Below are 21,046 nucleotides of genomic sequence, written 5' to 3'. Positions count from 1 at the left end.
CTGATGAGGCCACTGCTTAGTGGCCTCATCAGAGTGCAGTGCTGGGTTTCCCAGTACAAGAGACATGGACGTACTGGCGAGAGTCCAGCAAAGGGCTACTTGGATAACGAAGAGCTTGGAGCATCTGACACATGGGAAGAGCCCTGGAGAGTTGGGGCTCTAAAGCCCGGAGAAAGGGCAGCTCGGGGGCATCTTACCCATATTTATAAATTCCTGATGGGTTAAAGACAACTCATGCAGACTCTTCGCAATGGTATCCGGTGAAAGAGTAAGAGGCAGTGGGCACAAATTAAATAGGGTAAATTCCACTTAAACATGAGTGGGTTGTATGTGGGTTTTGGTTTTTTCCCCAAGTCAGGGTGGTCAAACACTAGAACAGACCAAACCTGTGCCCCTTGAAGTGTTCTCTCATGGGCTCGATTTACCAGAGTTGTTCTTGCACCAGGGAAATGGTGTCTTTGCAGTGTTCTGCTCACTAGGGATGTAGATTGCCCAGCCGGCGAGACAGCCAGGGCAGCGCTGTTCCTGCGTGTGCGACCACGTTCGTGACGTGCAGGCAGCAGCTCCACAGCAGCTGTCGGTGCTCTCCGCTTGCACGGCGAGCCCGGTGGGTTCTGGCTGGCCCTCACCAACACCCATGTCTTGACCCCTCTCCCACGGTCTGGGTGTACAGAATACCTGAAGTGTTTGGGGGGGTTCTATCTCTATCCAGTTTACTGTAGCAGAAGGGGGGAAAAAAAAAAAGTCTTTTAAGAGAAATTAAAAAGGGAAGATTTAGAGATATGCTGGAGTAGCTGTCCATCTAATTTGTAGTTCTGTATCTGAAAATAGTTAACACCATATGTTTCAGAAGCAGCATGTCTCTCTGTTTCATTTTCTTAAATCAGATTTTATTATAAAGTATTTTATTTTCCAGGAACTAAACCTTGGGAGAGCTTCTATTTATTGTACTTCAACAAAATATAAAAGTCTGGTGGCCAATATTGTCTCTTCAAGGCTTATAGCTATACTAAGGACAGTGTGGTACGTTAAAGGGATTCACCATTATTGGTGGTTCCTCTTCGTGCTACTTCGGTGACCCTTAGTGCAAGGAGGAGTTCACCCGTAGTCTCTGCAGACCCTTGTGTGTTCTTCCATGAAGGTGGACGCTGTTGGGAGCTTACGGGATGCACCAGCAGCCATGGAAGCAGTGCAGCTGCCATGACTGGCATCCCCAGAAGCTGAGGAAGGAGAACACAAGGAGCACGGCAGCCCTGGCATGCAGCGCAGCAGTGTCTGATCCTGCTGAGCTGGGTACTCACCCGGAGGGTGCCCTTCTGGGGAAGGCAGCGCCTGGACTGGCATTCCTCCCATCTTCCAGGAGCTGTGCCCGAGCAATCCTGGGTAAGTCAGCGGAGGGCAGCCCTTTAACAGCAAGGGCTTCGTGGCCGTGGATTAAGCACCAGTTTACTGCTGCACAGCACCAGTTTACTGCTGCACAGCTGGAGCACGCTGCTTTCACAGGCACAGGGAAGCCAACAGTAAGTAGCTGCTTACTGACAGTCCCAGTGCCACCTGCAGTGGTAAGGGACAGGATCAGTAGGCAGGACAGATGGCACGCAGGCACTGACGGCAGGAGCTGTGGAGTCCAGCTGGCAGCTCTTGCCATATCCAGCTTTGCACGGTGTTTATAGCTGTCCTGGTGCCGTAGCTGGGCTTCCGAGCACACCAGAAGTGCTGGCTGGCTGCGTGTGTACCTAAGGAGCGATACCTGATCAGATTACCCAAATACATAGTTTTTCCCTTGCTTTGTCAGGAGGCACGAGCTACGCAAAAGCCATTGCTCAAGGAGTTCTTCGCTTGCGGACCCGTCGGCAGTCTGTGTCTTGGCTTTGGTATCGAGAGAGGTAAGTGTGCAGATGTGATTATAAAGCTACTTTTTTTCTTTCTCTTTTAAATCTCAAATACTTGAACTACAGTAAAACGTTACGGCTGTATCTCACTGGAACTTCCAAGCTGGGAAGCTGAAGATGTAATGGCATTTATAATCCTCTCCCTCCCCAGCAAAAAAGCATGTCTGAATCGGGGTTACAGAGTCCTGCAGGTTTGCTGCCAGCATGCAGGCCCCTGTCCAACGGATTAATCACCTGCTTAAGGTTAATCACATAGTTAAGTGTTTTTTCTAGGATAGTCCCATTTGCAGGTGACAAAAAGGCCCACAGGTAACTGGTGAAGGCAGTGCGAAACAGGATGATTGCCTCATGTTATGCAGTGCCTTTTATCTTGGATGACTTGTGAGAAATAAAATTCTAAACCTGCCACTAACCCTTCAACTTTGGGAGGTTTTCGTAGCTGGTCCAGGAATCCCCTATATATGGTTCCAGACCTTATATTGGCATCAGCTGCAAACTGATGTTAGCCAAAAAAACAGATTCTTCCTTAAGGCATCCTTGGTGGTATAATGCTACTGGTAAGTGGGAAAGTTTCTACTATCAGTCTAATATGTCCTCTGCAAATTTGGTTTTCTTGTACTCTGTGCTGTCCACTGGATCTGGGGAGGAGGTGGCAGGAGAGCTGTTTCACCCACGTTGGCTATACCTCCCAGCGTGTTCCCTCACTGGTCTCTGCAAGCTGGTGCTGCTGCTCAGCCTCTGATCAGCCAGGCAGGTGTGGCTGCCCCGATGGCTTGGAAGCAAACCCCAGGGGGTCTGAAGGCTGGAATAGATGTAAAGATGCATGTCTCTTTGCAGTTAGCTTGGGTTGCCCGACTATGCTGTATTCTCTGGGAACATTGATTTCCAGGGTGGAAAGAAAGATTGTCTGTAGAGTGGCATCACCCCTCCCGTCCTTTCTCATCTCCTCCTTGGCTGCTGGTTGAAGCAACCTGGACAGCTCTTAGCCCGCACCCAATATCATGGGTTTTCACTATCAATACACATAATGCAAAACACTGACGTTTCCGCTGGTTTTATACCATCATGTCATTAATCTGAGCTTGCTGTAAGGTTGGTTCAGGTCTTTGAAAGTTGATAGTAAAAAGCTGGGAGTTTTGGATCAGCCAAGAGTTCCTTTTTGCCTGTGAACTCCACGTTGTCTCAGCAGACCCACTTTTCCTTTCTTTTTATTTTTCTTCCCTTGCATTGATATTTATGTATTATTGAAGTTTCCTTTTGGGTTGGGTGGGTCATAAAGCCTGTCTGGTAGCAGAGCACGTTCCTGTTGAATTTGATTCTTTCCTCAGAAGAGGAATTCCCTGCCTGAACTTTGTGAGTAGAGGGTGACAAAGAAGCAGGGAAGTGCTGCCTGCCCTAAGGACAGTCTCAGCCTGCAGCAAAGACTGTCTTCAGAGAATCTGGTGTTCATTGCTGTTCCTGGGCTTCCAATACATGCGTGTGCTTGGGAAAAGGGCAGTCAATCCATCAGCCTGTCAGCTGGAGAGCGTGATGCTCAGAGCTCTTGATTGAATCGGCTAAAGGCAAAAGAGAAGCTGCAGTTGTGTGCATGGGAAGAAAGTAGAAGTGATTTCACTGATGCTTCTGTTTTGGAAAGGCCTGGATCAAAATGACAAGAGAGGCTTCAAGGCTCTAGTCTCAGTGAAGAGGTGAAAATGTTAGCACAGTTGAGTTTGTGCGTTCCGCGGCAGGCTGAGTTCAAGAATGTTTGGTTGTCTGAAGCAGTACAATTCCTCAGCACCTCAGAATGCCCCTGCATGCTCTTGGGCACCTTTCTTATGCTGATAAACCATTACTGGCCTTTCTTCCCTGTGAAAAAGGAGGTGAAAACCACAATCCTTGCAACTTTGGGCTTGTCTTGTCACAGCAGTTCCACAGCTGCTGTTGTCTTGCCTCTCTTTGTGCTTGAGACTCTTATTCTGATGTTTGGCCTTCCTGAGAGGGAGTCACAGCTTTCTGCATGTTGTTTTCATGTGATGTGTCCTTTCCATTGCTTCTATTTTCCTTTTGTTTTCATGCTTAGCTCCAAAAAACAGCCTCACTGTTCACTGCTCTTCCATGGCTGTTTGGCTTAGTTGAGTGGGATGCTGATGGGCAGCTGATCAGATGCAGCCCCCCCCCCCCGGCACCAAACCAAGCTCCTAACCTTAGTACGAACTTTTTCCTTCTGGCTGGATAAACAAGGGGTGAGTGCACTGGGAATGATTTTATTTCTTGTCAAGTGACCCGTCACAGCACACTTCTCCACCCCTTGGCAAACACACCAGTTCCTGGGGCCGTTCCTAATGGAGCAAACCGAAGGCAGAACTGGCGTTGCCCATTAAGTATTGACCTCTGGTAGCTGGTGGTGTTCTGGTTTGTGCCCTCCTGCAGTGCCCAGCCTGCTCGGAGGCACCACAGGGCCAGGGGCTGTCCCCCGTAGGCAGGGCTACCCCGTTGTGCTATGAGCGGCATTGTGCTACCTCTCCCTTCACGGCCAGGTGATTGAGACCTCATGATTTTACTTACCGGTGTAGCTACAGCCCAGTTCATCACAGTGCAGTCACTGGGGCTGTATGGTATGATAATTTGAAGCGGTTGGTAAAATGTCTGCAAGAATGCGTATGGGTGTGGGGATAAGGAAGTGAACCTCAGCGTGCTGCAGCTGAAATTGCGTGTCATAATGGTTTTTTTGCTTCTTAACACAGATTTGGAAAAGCTTTGTTTACGACAGTGCTAATTCTCCAGCTCAAACTTTTTTTTCTGTCCTTCATCTAACAGATACTTGATAATTAACAATAAACTTGTAAATTTGTTTTGCCTCTGGTGTAAAAGAATCAGAGCAATGTTTAATACGAAGCGGTATCTGCTGCCCCTTCAGTGAACTGCTAAAAAGCAGAACAATAACTGGCTTGCGTGCTTTGGAAGTCACAAATAACATTTGGAATGGTTTGGATCATAATAGCTGTATTCATTACCCCCTACAGATTGGCTCTCTTAATCGAAACAATTTCTCTATATGCTGTGTGACTTACGGCATGCCTGTAATTCCAGCAAGGTCCTTGTAGATAGTATTGAGCAGCTGTATGGCAGAGTATGACTAAACGGCAACTCTATCTAATGCAGCATCTTGCTGTAAAGACACAGCACAAAGTAAAAGAAATTTAAGAAGTAAGGCTTTCATGTACGGAATGTAAGGATCTATTATAATTTCCCAATCACCGTCCTTAAAAACAGTGCACAATGACAAAGTAACAAGGGCTTGGAATTAACTTCAGGCCTAAGGAACCTTCCTTCCACATCCTTAACTTCTTGCTTTTGCAGCCGGGCAGGCACATGGGGCCGTGGCCTCTATAAGCGAAGCGCTTTCCTGTAGCAAGTCCTATAGGTTGGAGACGCTCGGGGGTAAGAGCTTGTCCCGGATCCGGTTTAGCCGTGCAGGAACCGGGCGAGTGCAGCAGGGACACACCTCGGGCAGCGCTGAGCCGAGCCCACCGGGCCAGAGCGGCAGGTCCCCGCCGGGGCAGCGACCCCTCCCCGGGGGCAGCGACCCCTCCCCGGCGGCAGCGCGGCACCGGCGCGCCGTAGCTGCGGCTGGAGGCCGGTGCCTGGGGACACACACGGAGACCGCCCCCCCAGCCGCACGGTGCCCCTCGGGGCACGCTGGGGCCGCGTCCCTGCAGCTCCGTCCGGGGAGCGTCCCCCCCCACGCCCGGCTGCGGCACCGCACCAGCCCGGCCGCCCCCCGCCGGGCCCGGGGCTTTGTGCGGAGGCGGGGGGCGCGGCACCTGCGGCGGGGACAAAGCGGGGCCGGCAGCCGGAGCGGGGCGGGCCGAGCCGGGGACCCTCCCCGGGCCCGCCCGGCGCTGGGCGGCTCCGCCCGCCCGGCCCCGCCGCGCCCGCCGGCAGGGAGGCAGCGGCTCGGCTCGGCGCGGCCCCGCGGCGCTCGGCGCGGACCATGTCGCCATGTCGGAAGTGAGGAAGTTCACGAAGCGGCTCAGCAAGCCGGGCACGGCGGCCGAGCTGCGGCAGAGCGTCTCGGAGGCGGTGCGGGGCTCCCTGGTGCTGGTGAGCGGCGGGCCCGCGGGGGGCACCCCGGCGGTACCTTGGGCAGCTCCCGGGCGGCGGCGGGCAGGGGACGCGCCGAGCCGGGGGAGAGGGGAAGGGGAGGGGGCAGAGTTCGGGGGGGCTGCGCAGGGTGTGGGGAAAGGGCAGAGCTCGGGGGGGCTGCGTAGGGCAGGGGGTGGAGAGCGGGCAGAGCTCGGGGGGGCTGCGCAGGGCGGGGGATGCGCCGGGCAGAGGATGGGGAAGGGGCAGAACTCGGTAGGGAAGGACCGGGAAGGGGCTGGGGAGGAGGGAGAGCTCGGAGGGGATGCGCAGGGCAGGGGATGGGGAAGGGGCAGAGTTCGGAGGGGGCTGCGCAGGGCGGGGGATGGGGAAGGGGCAGAGCTCGGTGGGGAAGGACCGGGCAGGGGCAGCATTCCCCCTTTGTGTTCCGCTCCCTGTGCCGTGCCATCCCACCTGCCGGCACCGTGCCCCTCCGGGCGCAGCTCAGCGCCGTGAGGATCACGGGGAAGCGGCGCTTTGGCCGCTTTTGGGGGTTCATTGGTGCCTGTGCGGGGCGCCGAGCAGGCGGGTAACGGGGCGCACCCGGCACAGGGCGCAGGCAGCGTCACACCGCGAAATAAACAGGGCGGGACGGAAGGGCACGGCCTGGCAAGGTGAGACGTGGGCACTGGCGCAGGCCGGGAGTGCGATGTATCCCGGGAATCACGCTCGGATGTCTGGGGCGAAAGCCACGTGCTTCCTCAGATGCTCCATCCCCGCGTGTGGGATGCTGCAGCAGGTTGTCTTTGTTGTGCACACAGCTGTGCGGTCCTGGGCGCTCTGCCCTGGCTGGGTGTTGCTGGCGGTTCAGAGCTTCCCTGGGCTTTGTTGGATGTGTTTCACTTTGCTCATTGAATTACTTTAGCGTGTTATCAACTTTGACCTTGATTTTGATGGAAGGTTAGTCAATGGGATGTGCAGAAAGTGCAGCACAAGTTGGGCAAATAATTCCTGCAAGTTCTCTACCGTCAGATTAAACGGTACGTGCTGTTAAACAAAAGGGGGTGTTTAAACGATTCTTTTAAAAAGAGAGTTTTCTTGTAAACTTACTGATTTCTAAAGCTGAAAAAAAGCTATGATGATAATCCGGTCTGATTTCCTAGCACCGTGGCTATTGCTTCCTATGTGCAGTTGTTCAGGGATCCTTACGGGCTTTCCCTCTTTCATAAACAGTACATAGGGACAAATGCTTTGCGCAAGCTGATGGAGCCTCTCATTAAAAATGAAATTGTTTGTATAGGACATGAAGAGCTTTGGTATCCTACAAGGCATATGGTTACTCGGTGCTTGTGCCAGATGCCTTATGTTGAAAAGGTAAGGGATGGGTGGGACTGCAGATGAAAATAAATAAAACCTTGCCAAAAACCCACTGGAGCTGGCAGAGTCCATCAGCATCCATCAGCAGCCTCTCTCTTTCTGATCTTCTCTAAGGTTTCATTGCCCACACCGTCCCTGCCAACTTCTCTGACAGGCAACCCACCCCCCCCCGAGCTGCTGTGCTGTTTAGCATGTTTGTGGCCAAGCACCGGAGGAGGGTGAGGGCAGGTGTCTCTGATTCCTGAGTCTTGGCGCAGTTTCCTGCTTTTGATAGTCCAGCAGCAAAGGATAAATCCCAGCACTTCTGCACCACTAGGAAGAGCCATAAGACACTGCAGTGTTCGGGGAGTGGGGAAGGAGGTGGCATAAGCTTATAGGACTGTCTCAGCACTTTGGCCACCCTCAGTGATTAAGGATGAGGCTCATGCTTCCTAGATTGCTCCAAGAAAAGGGTGGTTCCTCTCCATCTACCAGGTCATTGTCCTTGCAAGGAAAGGATATCTGAGCACTGGTGTGCTGGCTCTTGGGAGAGTGAAGGTGTCCTGGGAAACCATGGTGGGGAGTGGTGGAGAGAGGGGGAGGCTGAAAAGCCACCGTTTCTGATCCTGCTCCCAAAGTGAGGCTCAGCCTTGGCACTGATGAGCTGGGGAGCTGCAGAGCATGGTGTGAGCGCATCGCATGGTGTGAGTGCATCCCCTGCCCCTCTGCCCCCCCTCACCATGGGCAGAGCGGGGGAGATTGAGGGCCCCAGCATCAGGTGTGTGCCAGCGGGCTGCAGTCCCGGCTGTGCCTCGCCCTGGGACAGCGCTGAGCTCACTGGTGGCCCTGGGAGGCAGGGGGTGGTCGGTGGGTACGTGGGGAGCAGGGGCCGCTGCTTGGTAAGTGGATGGAGCAGGCTGGCAGCATGCGGTGCTGTGCGTCCCAGCGTTTCGGGACCCAGGGTTTCTGTCAGTCTGAAGCAGACTGGAGTCACAGTAGGGACCTTTCTTGGCAGGATCCCATCCCTTTCCTACAGCCTGGTCACAGCAGGTGATGATAAGTCAATGAAAGCATGTGAATAGTTTTAATACTCCCAAAGACCCTGATGACACCCTGTCCCTCGGTGATCCCATCAGGTGCCTTGGCTGTCTGCTTGTCTTGGGGCAATCACGGCTGAAACCACAGGTGCCGGTGGTAGTGAGCATGCATGAGGTGAAGGGGTGGGGAGCAGAGGTCATGCTGCAGGTCCCAGAGGATGCGACTTCAGTGCCAAGAGGAGTGGGCATTTAGGGCTCCTTTAATGGCAAGAGGAGTAGGCACTTAGGGCTCCTTCGGCGTGTAAGTTGATCTCAGCTTTTTGGGCATTCAAGGCACAACCTCGACACAAGGAACTGTCTGGAGTAAGAAGCCATTTGTAGTCACTGAATGAAATACTAGTAAATGAAAACGTCTCAACGAGGGAAGCTTTTAAGGTCATGGAAACAGCTTGTATGGAGCCATAATTTGTGCATTAAAGGAGATGCATCTCAAGCCAGGAGCACTGTGCTCCTGCATGGCCAGCCTGAGCAAGTGTGATGTATGATGCAGCTCTGAAACTGCTGTCTCGCAGGTGAGCGAAGCTCATGTCATCCTATTTCTGTTCCTGGTTTTCCATTTATGCTTGTCTAGCACCAAGAGAATATTTATGGTTCTCTTTGGTTGGCAAAGCTGGAGTAAAGTTGGTGGGAGTTTGGCAGGGCTTTGCTCCTTTGTGCTTGTGAAGGGGAAGCATTGGATATGGTGGTGGTCAGATATCGGTAGCAAAGGGAGGTTGTCCCTTTCTGAGGTGTCCTGGGGTACTCATGTCCCACTCATTGCCCCTTGGACCAGCTTCTAGGATGCAGTCAGTGCTCTTCCGCTCACCGTATCAGCAGAGCTCTAATCCAGAACTGTAGCAGTGAAAGTAAGCATAGGCTGTGGTGGGGAGCTCAGGGGCACTTTGGGCCCTGTGGATGGGGAAGGATGAAGTGCAGCTTTCACTCAGGGCTCTTTTCTTTCCACTTACTGTGGTGGTGTTCCCAGCGATCCTGGCTGTCATTCTGGCCTTACACAGCCCCTCTGTGAACGTGATGCAAGGGAGGTCTTGCTGAGAAAAAAGGCTTCAGCGGGAATCCCTTGAAAGTGCTCACAGCCCCGCAGAGCCGAGTCAGGAGTGCCAGGGGTGCCGGTGGCAGTCAGGGTGCGTGGGAACCCTGCTCCTCTCGGTGCACTTTCCTTTGCAAAGCTGTAGGGCAGATCGTGTCAATTCCAGCTTTTGAATGGTCCTTGATGTGTGCTACTGATTATAACTCACGGATGGAGTCTTGGCAGAACAACTGACTAACAAGGTCACTGTTTAAATAAACAGACGAGTCTAGCAAAAACGTTAAGTTGGCAGGTGGGATAAACAGCATGCTAAAAGATGAAGGAAAATTTTGAGATTAAGTTAAAGAGAGAAACAGTCAAAGCTGAAGCGTGATAACCAAGAGACCACCTGCAGCTTGAACCTTGGGGCACCAACAGTAAAATACTGTGCTAGAAGTGCGACTTCAGAGCCAGAGTGCTGACGATACCTGGGAAGGACAAGCAGGCTAGACCTCGGGGAGAGCAGCCAGGGACCATCGGCAGTGGATAGACATGGGTGATTTTGGCTCAGACCTTCAGTGCGATCTCCCGCCTCCCATCCTCCCCATGCTCAAGATGTTGCTGAGTGTTCACGGGAAAGTCGTGCAGCAAGGCAGGGGAAACCTGCACCGAGGCGCTGGCCGACACGGGACCTGGGCAGCCCCCGGAGCGTTGCAAGGAGGAGCTCAGCCCTTGCCAGCAGGATGCACACGCATGCTCTGATGTGCTGGCCCCTGGTCCGATGGAAGTGCTTCTGCACCCCGGTGCTTTCCTGCTGGACAACGTGGTGTGGGGCGTTGTAGAGCTGAGCAGTTTAGGAGCACACGTGCATGTGAATAAGATCTGTAATCCCGGGCCTGGTGGCACTGCCAGGAAAATAGCAAAGGCTCAACCTTCTGCCTCAGGACCTGAAATCAGCTGCACAGGGTCACTTGTTTTCCTGTGTGGATGTCAGGCCACGGCTGAGCCAGAGCCTCCCCTCTCTCTGGCAGTGATGTGCTCGGCGGTGGTTGGGGCCGCGCAAGGAGGTGGCTGTCTCTCGAGCCAGCTGCAAGTTTTCCAAAGGTGTCATTCTCCGTGTCGCGACAGGGAAATAAAATGTGTGGGAGGCATGAGATCAGAGGAGCAAGCGCTTGACAAAACCCAGACAATTCATTTTCCCACAGTGCTGCCAAAAGGAGTCATCTGGTGGCAATTTTAAGTCTCCCACAATTTCTCTGATTTTCTTTAGATCATTTCTATACAGATTAAATGAAGATACATTTACTGCTTTGCCATGGAGATGTACAAAGGATGTGGACCCGGAGTCTCTTATCTGAGAAGGAGCAGCTGCAAAAAATTTGGCCACACTGAGCATCAGCCAGGCCAGTGGGTGCACCCCCAGGCGCCCCAAGGCGCAGCTCGGTGGCACCCAGGCCACACCTCTGCCAGCACACGAGCTCCCAGCCACTGCAGTGTGGGAGAACCGTCGCTTGCAAACAACTGCATCGATCCTTGCCGTGCGGAGGTATTCAAACCGAGCGTCTGCTCGCCTGTGTTACACGGTGCTGTGGGATGTGTTCCCTGAAACCTCACCGTGAGATGGCGGGCGGCGTGCCAGGAGAAGATGGGTTTTGTTTGATCCTGGCTTGGCTGGGCTTATATGGGTGGCTCAGTTTCAGGCAGACACAAAAAGGAGATAAAAGCTCCTTAACAGCGATACTAAGAAGGTTTTGACTGGAGGCAAAAAGGCATTTTGTTCTTTCTGTGGAGTTTTTTTCAGCTTAAACTATATTATTAGTGTCTGAATTTATACTCATGCAGAGGAAGTCAGCTTTCTGCATAAAATCTTCTTTTAATAAGCTAAATTCACTTTGATCAACGTGAAGACTGTTTATATGCAGTGTTTGTAGTCATCTTGGTGCTCAAGAGAGACAGAATATATGCATGTTCCCCCTTGGGTGTAGTCAATGTGCTGTGTTTGCATAATTTACATAGAAAAAAGAGACGTATATGAGACATAGGAGGAAATTCTGCCCCTGCGTAAGTGGGTGGGCGTTTTGCTGTCGGTTCAGCAAGGGCAGGTCCTGCCTCCGGAGCCAGCCACCACAGCTCGCTCGGGTGACTTCTGTGGAAGTGCTTACGGAGAGATTAATGCTCATAGGGGCTTATTCAAGAAAACACTTAAACGCATTCTTAAAATTAATCACATGCTTTGCTGAACTGGGGCTCGTGTGCTGTAAGGGGCTGAATTTAGCTCAGCGCTGGCAAAGTGCTGTGGCAGGGCTCTGGGCGGCACATGCGGTGGAGGTGGCCTGGTTTGCTCCTGCCTGAGCAGGCTCAGTGTGGGTGAGGGGCACTGTTTTATGGAGAGGAGTGAGGCCCCAGGTACGCCGTTGCAGCTATTTCGGGCCACTTAACAGATCCCCAGCATGTCTCCTACCAATACCCAGTTCAGAAGAGGTGAAGCATTACCTTGCATGCCTGTGTGCTGAGGAACGGATGCTATAGGATGAGCTGTCGTCAGTGTGTCCGTTTCTTGAGGTTTTCGGAGGCTATGACAAGCTTTTGATGGGCTCTAAATCTTGGCCTTCCCAAGGCATCATTTAAATATGTGTGTCCCTCTCCCCATTATAGGAAAGCCCTAGGAAGAGAGCAAAGCATCCAGCCTTTACACGCATGTGCAGATACCACTTACCACATTTTGCTAGCCTTGTGACCGGGGTTTTAGCACTTGCTGGGCAAGACTGAGGGTGGTTTGTTCTGTGCCAGGGACGATGTCATGAAAATGCAGGTGTCTCTGCATTGACAGCATCTGCCCCGACTTGCCACCGTCAATGCAGTGAAACGCCTGGAACAGATGGTTGGTGGTGGTGCCTGCAGCTAATGCCAGCAATGCGGTTAGGGATGTGGTGCACTCAAAATCCAGAGAGGGGATGGCTGGCAGGCTTTGTGTCAGCCTCTCCTGGTATCTGGAGATATTTTCAGAGACCCCCCACCCCCAGGACCAGGAGCGTTTGAACCTGGGCTACCTGCTGTAGTGCATGTTGTAGCATCCTCTTATATATGCAGCTTGGTGGCTCTTTCAGCATTTCATTTAGCCCTTTGCACGCTGATTTATTATCTCTAATGATGCAAAATTACACAAAGCTTTTGACATTTCTGTGGCCTGAGAATGCAAGTCATGGTCACACACAGCAGCTGAACAGCAGCCAGGCGTGGGGCACACGTCTGCTTTAGCTTCCCTGGTTAATTGGCCTCCTCGCTCCTGCTCTGTCCAAGGAAGAAAAGAGTAGTTTTTATATGCCTTTGTGGCTACTGCTGTCATCTTAGAAATGCTGGAGTATGTTTCCCTGCCACCAGCTCCCTCCATCTCTTTAATTCCCTTAAAAAGTACAAATCAAAGCTTTCCCTTGCTGGCTCCTCTTTCCTTCAGCACAGTCCTGACTTATCTTTGCAGCTTTCCCTGCCTCCCGCTGCTTCTCTGATGGCGTCAGGTCTGCTCATTCCTGAACCCTTTCTCACCCCTCTCCTTTCTTGCTGAAATGCAATTTCTGCTCTCCCCTATTAATATCTGCTGCCACAGAGCTGTCACTGGGGAGTAGTTGTGGCTGGAAGGAGACCCTGCCTGTTTCAGCCCAGAGCGCTCCCCATTACCTCGTCCTGCTCTGGGCTCCATGCTGGGTGATGTCCTCATGGCCTGGCCCCTCTGTCCCCAAGAGGGGACAACAGAAAGCCACCTCCAGTAGCAGTTTGGGGCTCCAGGGAAGTTGCACTGGACTCAGGTTTCCTTTGCAGTTCTGCCTTTCCCCCTGTGCTCGGGGAGCCCTAATCACTCCCTTGGCCCCTTGCATGATGCTGGGGCTTGTATGGGTGTCTTCATCTGGGGGGAACTTGGAGCTGCTTCTGTCAACAATGGCATTTTGACTGCGGGCGGGTTGAAGTGTTGCAGAGCCTGTCCCCAGGTCCTCCTGTGTTTGCTGGAGAGAAAAGAATTTAACTTTGCAGCCGCTGCAGCCACCTGCATCTGCATCCGATGCCTGCAGCCCAAAGGCAGAGCGTAGACGGGTGCAGAGACAAACAGCTTCCTGAGCTGTTAAGCCACTGCTGGGGTGTTTATGGTATTGCTAAGGCAACACAAACTGTCTTGTGACTTCGTGTGCTCCTTTTTCCCCTGGCATTGCTGTTATGGGCTTGGGCAAGGTGCTTCGCCGTTGCCTGCCTGGGTTGGTGCCCTAGCGAAGCCGAGGAGCGGTTTGCCCGCTCGATTTTGGGGAGTGGCTGCACACTTGGCTTGGCCCCACATGCGAGTGGTTTCTTGAGTGAAAAACAAGAGTTTTTAAGAGCAGGCAGGAAGGGGTGGGGTTCTGCTTGTGCGCAATTAATTGCTTTAAGATGTTCTGAAGCTGGCTATTCTGGAACTGGATGCTAAATATAAAATTGATACTACATAAATAAATGATGAAATGCCAGTGACATCTGAAAAGCACTTTGGGATGCTCCAGTTAAGAACTTACATAAATAACATGTAGTATTGTCATTGTAATTACTGTTTTCTTTTTTTAGCATGCCTGTGCTTACAGAATGTTTTGAGAAGTCCTATCTGGCAGAAATTCAGCTGTCCCATAGAAACCAGTACCCTTTTGCCAATTTCTACTATTATTTTCAGAGGAGAAATTCAAAGCTGTGCCGTGTTTTCATTGCTCTCATGCTCTGCGGCAGCTGCTCAGCTGGATGCAGGTGCAGCTCTGCTGATGTAGAGCTACGCTGATCCCTCCCTCTGCTCCTCGTGCAGAAGGGCTGGATTTGAGCCAGGATGTACCTGTGCAGCTAGGGACACGCAGGACTTTAGGTGTTGTGTCTGGGGCCCGGAGATGCCGTGGCAGTCTGTACTGAGCTGTCACTGGTGTCTCTCACACAGAAGCACTCGGTGATTCTGAGGAAGGTCAGGGTGCAGGAACAAGGGTATGAAAGCAATCGCAGATGCTTGCCCTAATTCCCTGCCCTGTGCAGGAGCAGTGCTGGGTCACCGCAAGTGTGTGTTTATGCCAGAGACGGGCCGTGCCCCCAGCTGCCACTTACCTCCACTGGTGCTTTTGCTATTGATTTGGCACTTGTTCAGGGCATGATTTTCAGAGGTGATGTGCGAAGGTGAAGCGCGCGTGGGCTGGAGCGGCAGCACTGCCTGGCAGCCTGGGCCGCTCACGGGGTGGCTGTGAGCTCTGGCTGCTTCGTGGCAGCGCAGCTTCTTTCTGACAGCTGTTTCCTTTGCCCAAGCGATTATGCAAGGATCTCAAGCTTTAAGGAAAAAACAGCGCTGTGGCTGCAGAGCTAAGTTTCAAAGGCTGCTAAGGGCTGCAAGTGTAGAGTACACTTCTGCTTAAGTGTAAGGGAAATAAAGAGCCATACGCTGATTATCCTGACTTCGTGTAATTTCTAAGCCAGTTTGAAAACATTTCAAGGCCTGAATTAGTTTTGTTTTCCAGGCCTAATAATGACAGGTAAATATTTGTATGTCTACACGGACATCAGCTTTTGACTGTTTCTCCTTTCTACAAGCTGGCGTCCTGCACTGATGCTACGCCACTCTCGGAGGCAGTGCTGATAACTGCACACTCTTGCTTTGTCACTAGGGAATTGGGCATTACATTGAAAAAGGAGACATACAAGTTGCAAAACAGCCAGAACACAGTTTGCCCTTCGTTTAGGGCTCAGATGAGATTTCGCTGCCAGCTGGGCCTATCGATGCAGGAGGAGAGAAGAGAGTTGTGGCTCGGTGAGATCCTTTTGCACAGGACTTGGACAGGGTGGAGGGAAGCTCGAGAGAGGGGACAGGCTTTTGCTCTTTACTTTTGGAGGGAAAGCGTGAGTCATTTCCACTGAAAGTGTTTTCTCGCAGGGTGCCAGGACTATGCACCCATTTTCCCCTTTCCCACCGCGTGGCTTTTTATTTGTCTGAAAGCTCCTGTGGGATGCAGCCATCTGCGCTGAACACAGAGCAGGGGGAGAAAGGGGTGCAGCAGCCTTGTGCTGCCTACACTGTTTCAGAGCTGGAGTGTGGCGCAGAATGGCACGTAACTCCTGTATGGAGATGGGAGCGTGGGGACTGTCACGCAGACCCTGGACTAGTGAGACCCCTGGAGATGATGTACTTGCAGCTGTACCTCCTGCTGTCCAGCTGCTGGGCTCTCTTTGCCCTGTGTGCCCATTTCTGGGTGAAAAAGAGACAAAGTGAGTCTTGTAGCTTGCTGTGGGGGTGCCGGGTAGTGGGGAAGGGAGAGTCTGCTTGCCTGGACTGCAGCTGGGGAAACAACTCCTCGGGGAGCCCACGCTGCCCAAGGAAGGATGTTTGCTGCTGGTGGCAGAGAAGAGCCCTTGGAGGGCTGGCGTGCCACAGATCTGCTCCCGTGTGTTGATCTGTCCCGTGCAAGCCTGTGTCCTGCTTTCCTCTTTCTGCTGTGGGCCACAGAGCATCCACATGCATCCGTGTGCTGTGTGCATCCATGCAAGGTAGTGCTGCCAGCTTCGCCCTGGATTTGGGTGAGCAGGGAGTGGGGTGCAGGCCAGGCCACCCTGCAGCAGGCAGTGCCCGCCGGGCAGGCTCGGGCCCTGGGAGCATCACGCTGGAGCTGTCAGGAGGGGTCCTGTTCTGGAGGTTGCTCATTCACTGCCCGTGGGAGGGTGCAGTTGGCACCTGATCTCTCCCTGCCAGGCCCCTTCTCCTCATCTCATCCTTCTTCCCTTCCCCGTTGCCCATCGGGGCTCCCTCCTGTCTGCAGCACACACCCTCTCCGCCATCCCCTCTTGGGCTCCCTGTTCCCATTTCTTTCCCCCTCCTGCAGCTACGCAGCCCCAGCCTTCACGCAGGACCTGTTTCCCATGGCATCTCCTCTGTACTCACCTGCCTCCACCACAGCCCGTCCCCAGGTGAGCAAACCCTGCATCCCCCATCCCACCTGCCTCTGCACCACCTGGGACTGGTTCCTGACACCCTTTCCCTCCCCTTGCTTCCTCTGCTCCTTCTCCTCAGGAGGTTTTCCTTCCTTGGCATCGCACAAAACGCTCAGTGTTTCTATGTCCATCTTACAGCCCATGTTTCTCCCCTGTCCCAGGTGCAGACATTTCTCCTGTGGTCTCAAGCTCAGTGTTTCTGTGCCTTCAGCATTGCCAGGATTCCTGTCTGGGCATTCCTCTTGTGTTTTTAAACTTCATTCTCTTTGGCCGGTGTAAAAATAGTTTTGGCCTGCTCATACCCAGCTTTATTGACTATTTTTCATCCTTGTGGTTTTACCGTAGCCCACCTCTGCGCATCTTGCCCTGGGCCCTGCTGTTACCTCCAGCTGAGTGCTGGGTTCGCAGCACGCTCGTAGGCACGAGCTTCCCATCGCCTGGGGAGAGCTGCTTCGTTGCCTGCCTTCGGGTTTCCTCCCAAAATGTGGCTTTGCTGAGAAGCCCACAAACCTCTTGGCAGCAGCAAGGCTGCATCGTGTTGTGACTGCTGCCATGTGTGCTGACTCACAGTGCCTCCCGGTTTGCCCTTCCTCCCCTCTTTTCTCTTTCCACCTCTTCCCTCTCCCGTGCTTCTGAATGCGGAGTTTTTTAGGGTGCAGAGTTTATTCTGGCTTTGCACAGGGCTATGGTGGTTCCAGGTGCTGGATAGCCAAGCTCAGGGTTTCCCGCTTTTCATTGTTCTTGCTTATTCCCGAGTTCCTGGAATGATGAATTATGTGTGAATCTCAGCTTTTTTAAATGAAACTCTGTAGCCTTCCTGCAAGCTTGCGTTAGCGCCTGTAAACGGGACCAGGCGGCAGTGCAGGAACTGGGGGCAGAAAAAAGAGTCATAAATGTACTATTAAGAAATTTTTTTTTTAAAAAAAAGAGCTATTGAAGACCACATCATTTGAGAGAGCCTTGACCTGAGATCTTTGAATCCCTGGCTTTGAAAAAGCTTTTCTACGGATAGAAATTCCGTAGTTCCATGTGCCCATACAGTTTGCCAAGTGAGTTTTCTCAGTTCCCAGGCACTGTGTAAATTCTCCCATGTACCGTCATGTACTCCCATGTACTGTCAGGTTTCATGAGCAAAATAAAAACCAGGGAGTTCTCTTCTCTGTCTGAGAGGTATCCTCGTGTTTCCTGATGGCACACTGCGGTGGGAAGTGGTCTCTCTCTGCCCCGGGCTGTTGCCAGCCTTGGAAGTGATGTGACCGTGACTAGTATGTCCAAAGGGTAGTTGTACGCTTCAGGTTTTTTCCCCTCCTTTAGCTTTTAATCAGTTCCCCAGATTGACTTTGCCTCCTGTTTTCTGTGTATTTCATCTACTTGGCCCTTTGCGATTTGTTTTAAAATCTGGGCTTTGCCAGGCTTTCCGTGTAAGCGTGTTACAGAGCTGCAGCTGATGAGGCAGCAAATAGGTTGTAAAATGCTTGCTAAATTTTGGGGAACAGTTATACAGTCTGACACAATGCAGTTATATGTACATGTGGTGCATGCTATTTCCTGTTGTCTCTTTAGCTACTTTAAAGAACTGTCGTGGTTTAACCCCGGCCGGCAACCCAGCCCCACACAGCCGCTTCCTCACTCCCCCCTCACCCAGAGGGATGGGGAGGAGAATCGGAAAGGAATGTAAAACTCAGGGGTTGAGACAAGAACGATTTAATAGGTAAAGCAAAAGCTGCGCAGGCAAGCAAAGCAAGGAATCCATTCACCGCTTCCCACGGGCAGGCGGGAGTTCAGCCATCCCCAGGAGAGCAGGGCTCCATCACACCCAACGGTTACTCGGGAAGACAAATGCCATAATGCCAAGTGTCCCCACCTTCCTCCTTCTTCCTCCAGTTTATATAGTCAGCATGCCGTCGTATGGTATAGAACACCTTTTTGGCCAGTTCAGGTCAGCTGTCCTGGCTGTGTCCCCTCCCAGTTTCCCGTGCCCCTCCAGCCCTCTCGCTGGTAGGACCCAAGAAACCAAAAAGTCCTTGACTTCGTATAAGCATTACCCAGCAACAACCAAACCCACCAGTGTGCTATCAACATTGTTCTCACACCAAATCCAAAACACGGCACTGCAGCAGCTACCGAGAAGAAAAATAACTCCATCCCAGCTGAAACCAGGGCGAGAACCATCACTTGTGTGTCTCCAGCTGCTTTGTGAGTGTAGGTGCATGCACTGGGTAGAGCTTCGTTTCTGAGGAAGTGAGAAAACCCCACGTCCCGAGTGCTGTCGAACCCGCAAGTTTTTCAGTGGAAAGCACGGAGGAAGCGCTGCAGGGCCGGCTGCACCGGGCAGAGATGGAGGAGCATGTGTGTGTGTGTGCTGGCCGTCAGTGCCATGAGAGGCGAAGGCTGAGCACGGTGCTGGGGGTTGCTCTGGGCTTGGCTCCCACCGTGCAACGGGAAGCGTGTGCTGGCAGCCGCTGCAGGGCTCGTGTCAACACAAAGGGACGAGCAAATTGGTGAAAGTGGAGCCAAACCAGCTGGGTTTGCCATTTTCTTCTCTGGAGATTATTTTAAATGAGAGCCAGCCTGAAAGGACTGAAAATACAAAAGCTTTCTGATAGTTTAAATCCTTAAATAAAACATTTTTCATTCACTTTTTGTACATTCACATCACTTGGATTATACCTGTTGTAATTCTGGGAGCAAAGGATCTCAGGAAAACATTAATTATGTAATAAAAACGTCGACATGTTTGTATGGCATACAAAAGCAGAATGCTAGAAGACAGGTGGCTACTGTTTTTCACGCAATTAAACTTTAAAATAGAAATGTCCTTTCCTATACTCCCACACATGGATACCTCCAGCTGTCATTGTGAACCTTTGTTTATAAAGCAAATATAAGGAATTGTGTAGTTTTGCAAATGGATAGAGGAAGGTGACAATGTGATCTGACTTCTTAAGATTCCCCCATCTTAATTAATGGGTAATTCTTTTGCTAAACCTTTCCTTCAAGCTCTGGTGGGTTCTGTCCAGTGGGGGTTTGTGCTGGGGCTGGCAGCGGGTGCAGGACAGGCAGGGCACTGAGGATGGGGACCTTGACTTGGGGTTTTTCCTTGCGCGGGGCTCTTTGTGCTTGTGCTTGGCCAAAGGCAGAGCCTTGCGTTGGTGTTCGTGGGCATGTTTCTGTTGAAGTAATTTCATTGAATTTCCTGTTAAAATGCCAGCCAAGTCGCTTGTTGGTGCAAAGCGAATACTGTAATAGATAGGCTGTTGTTTCGCCTGTGCTGTCGTCCACGCGGAACCTCCTGACCCAGCCTGGATGGGGGTTCGAGCGTGGCAGATGACCCCCCCTGTGCAGGGGAGCAGGTCTTGGGGCAGCAGCAAGACCCAGAGCACAGCGTGTGGGTTTGGGAACAGCCTGGCATGGGGGGCTTCACCCAGTGGCTTTTTAAAGAGAGGTGGGTGGGCTTGTCTGGGAGGGTACGCTGCTCTCCTGTTAGCTTCGTGTAAAATCATGCTTATGTTTTTCCCCTATGAGGTGTTTCACACAGGTCTTGATTTTTATCCTGATGCAGTGGGTTTGGGCTGGGAGCTGCTGCTGGCTGTGCTTGGGGTGCTGCAACAGCGGCGTGGGCAGGTTGGGGTGAGCTGCCCTCTCCTGCAGCCCCCGAGGTCAGAGGAACCCGAGGAGCATCTCTGTGCACCCGCCTGCCTGCCCTGGGTAAATAGCTGCTCCACGTATGCCAAAGAGCGGGGTGGCTTTGACAGCAGCGCATGTTTTTTCCTGCAGAAACGGGTCGATTTTGTTGCTGGACTGGCAGCATTTCTTCGTACTTCAATATTGGCTTTCCCTGTGGAGGAATTTGTGGTTTCTAAGACTCTAATTACTTTAGCGTAATAGTTTTTCCTCTGCTTTCATAATGACTTTGGTGGGTGCCATCTGCTGTTGTGATAGCACTGGGCAGCGTGAGGCCGAGCCCCGGGTGTGAGGAGGTGTGTGCTTTTAGCAAGCTCTTCAGGAAAACTAAGACTTTGAAATCTGATTTTCAGGGCTTAAAGCTTTATGTCTCACCCTTTGGGATACTGGGCACCAGAGTGAAAAATATTTGTGCTGGATTCTTCCTTACCCTGCAGGTCTGTTTGCAGGGGCATGAGCGTGCCTGGCCCCGCTAGGCAGCCAGCACCGTTTGGGATGGATGGAGGAGCCTGTGTTTCCTCAGTGGTGGGCAGGAGACAGGTCACATCCTTTTGTGAGCCGCTGTTTTGCTTGCAAACAGCTTAACCTGCATCTTCTGGCTTCGCTTTAGAGACGTTGCTGTGGTTCCTGTCATTGCCTGTGACTGGCTGCATTGTGCTGGGTGCCAGCATGGCCAGCGTATGCCATGCTGCAGGTGACGCAGGGCAGCTGTGTGCTGAGGCAGGGAAATCACAGAGCTTGGGTGAGGAGAGCTCTAGGGACTGCATTTCAACAGCCCCAGAGGAGAAGTGCCCGTCTGTGGGTGCTGCAAAGGCCACCGGGGTGACAGCTCTCGGCAGCCTTGCAGGTGTACATCCCTCACCTCCTGGAGCTCCCCGGGCCATCAGCTGCGTGTCTCAGGGCTCGGCATGGCTTGTGGAATTACAGATCCCAGCACCAGCCTGCACAACACGGTCCGTTCAGTATCGCTAACTCCA

At 52.4% G+C, this 21,046-nt stretch overlaps 1 protein-coding gene across 4 annotated transcripts in view; it reads left to right on the top strand.

Annotated features, from left to right (window-relative positions):
- The first annotated feature begins 5,787 nt into the window (after window positions 1-5,787).
- The window catches only part of DOCK11 (dedicator of cytokinesis 11), an 85,154-nt gene continuing 69,895 nt past the window's right edge, over window positions 5,788-21,046 (top strand). For 3 of the 4 annotated variants that reach the window (XM_056359482.1, XM_056359483.1, XM_056359480.1), the window contains exon 1: window positions 5,788-5,978. In XM_056359482.1, the coding sequence (XP_056215457.1) occupies window positions 5,877-5,978 (102 nt within the window). In that variant the 5' untranslated portion in view covers window positions 5,788-5,876. Of the gene's footprint in view, window positions 5,979-16,298; window positions 16,362-21,046 lie in introns of those variants that run through there. The other variant, XM_056359484.1, reaches the window with a different exon arrangement.

Source organism: Falco biarmicus, chromosome 14 (genome assembly GCF_023638135.1).
Source record: "Falco biarmicus isolate bFalBia1 chromosome 14, bFalBia1.pri, whole genome shotgun sequence".
Taxonomy (NCBI): domain Eukaryota; kingdom Metazoa; phylum Chordata; class Aves; order Falconiformes; family Falconidae; genus Falco; species Falco biarmicus.
This window is presented reverse-complemented; position numbering and strand designations above follow the sequence as displayed.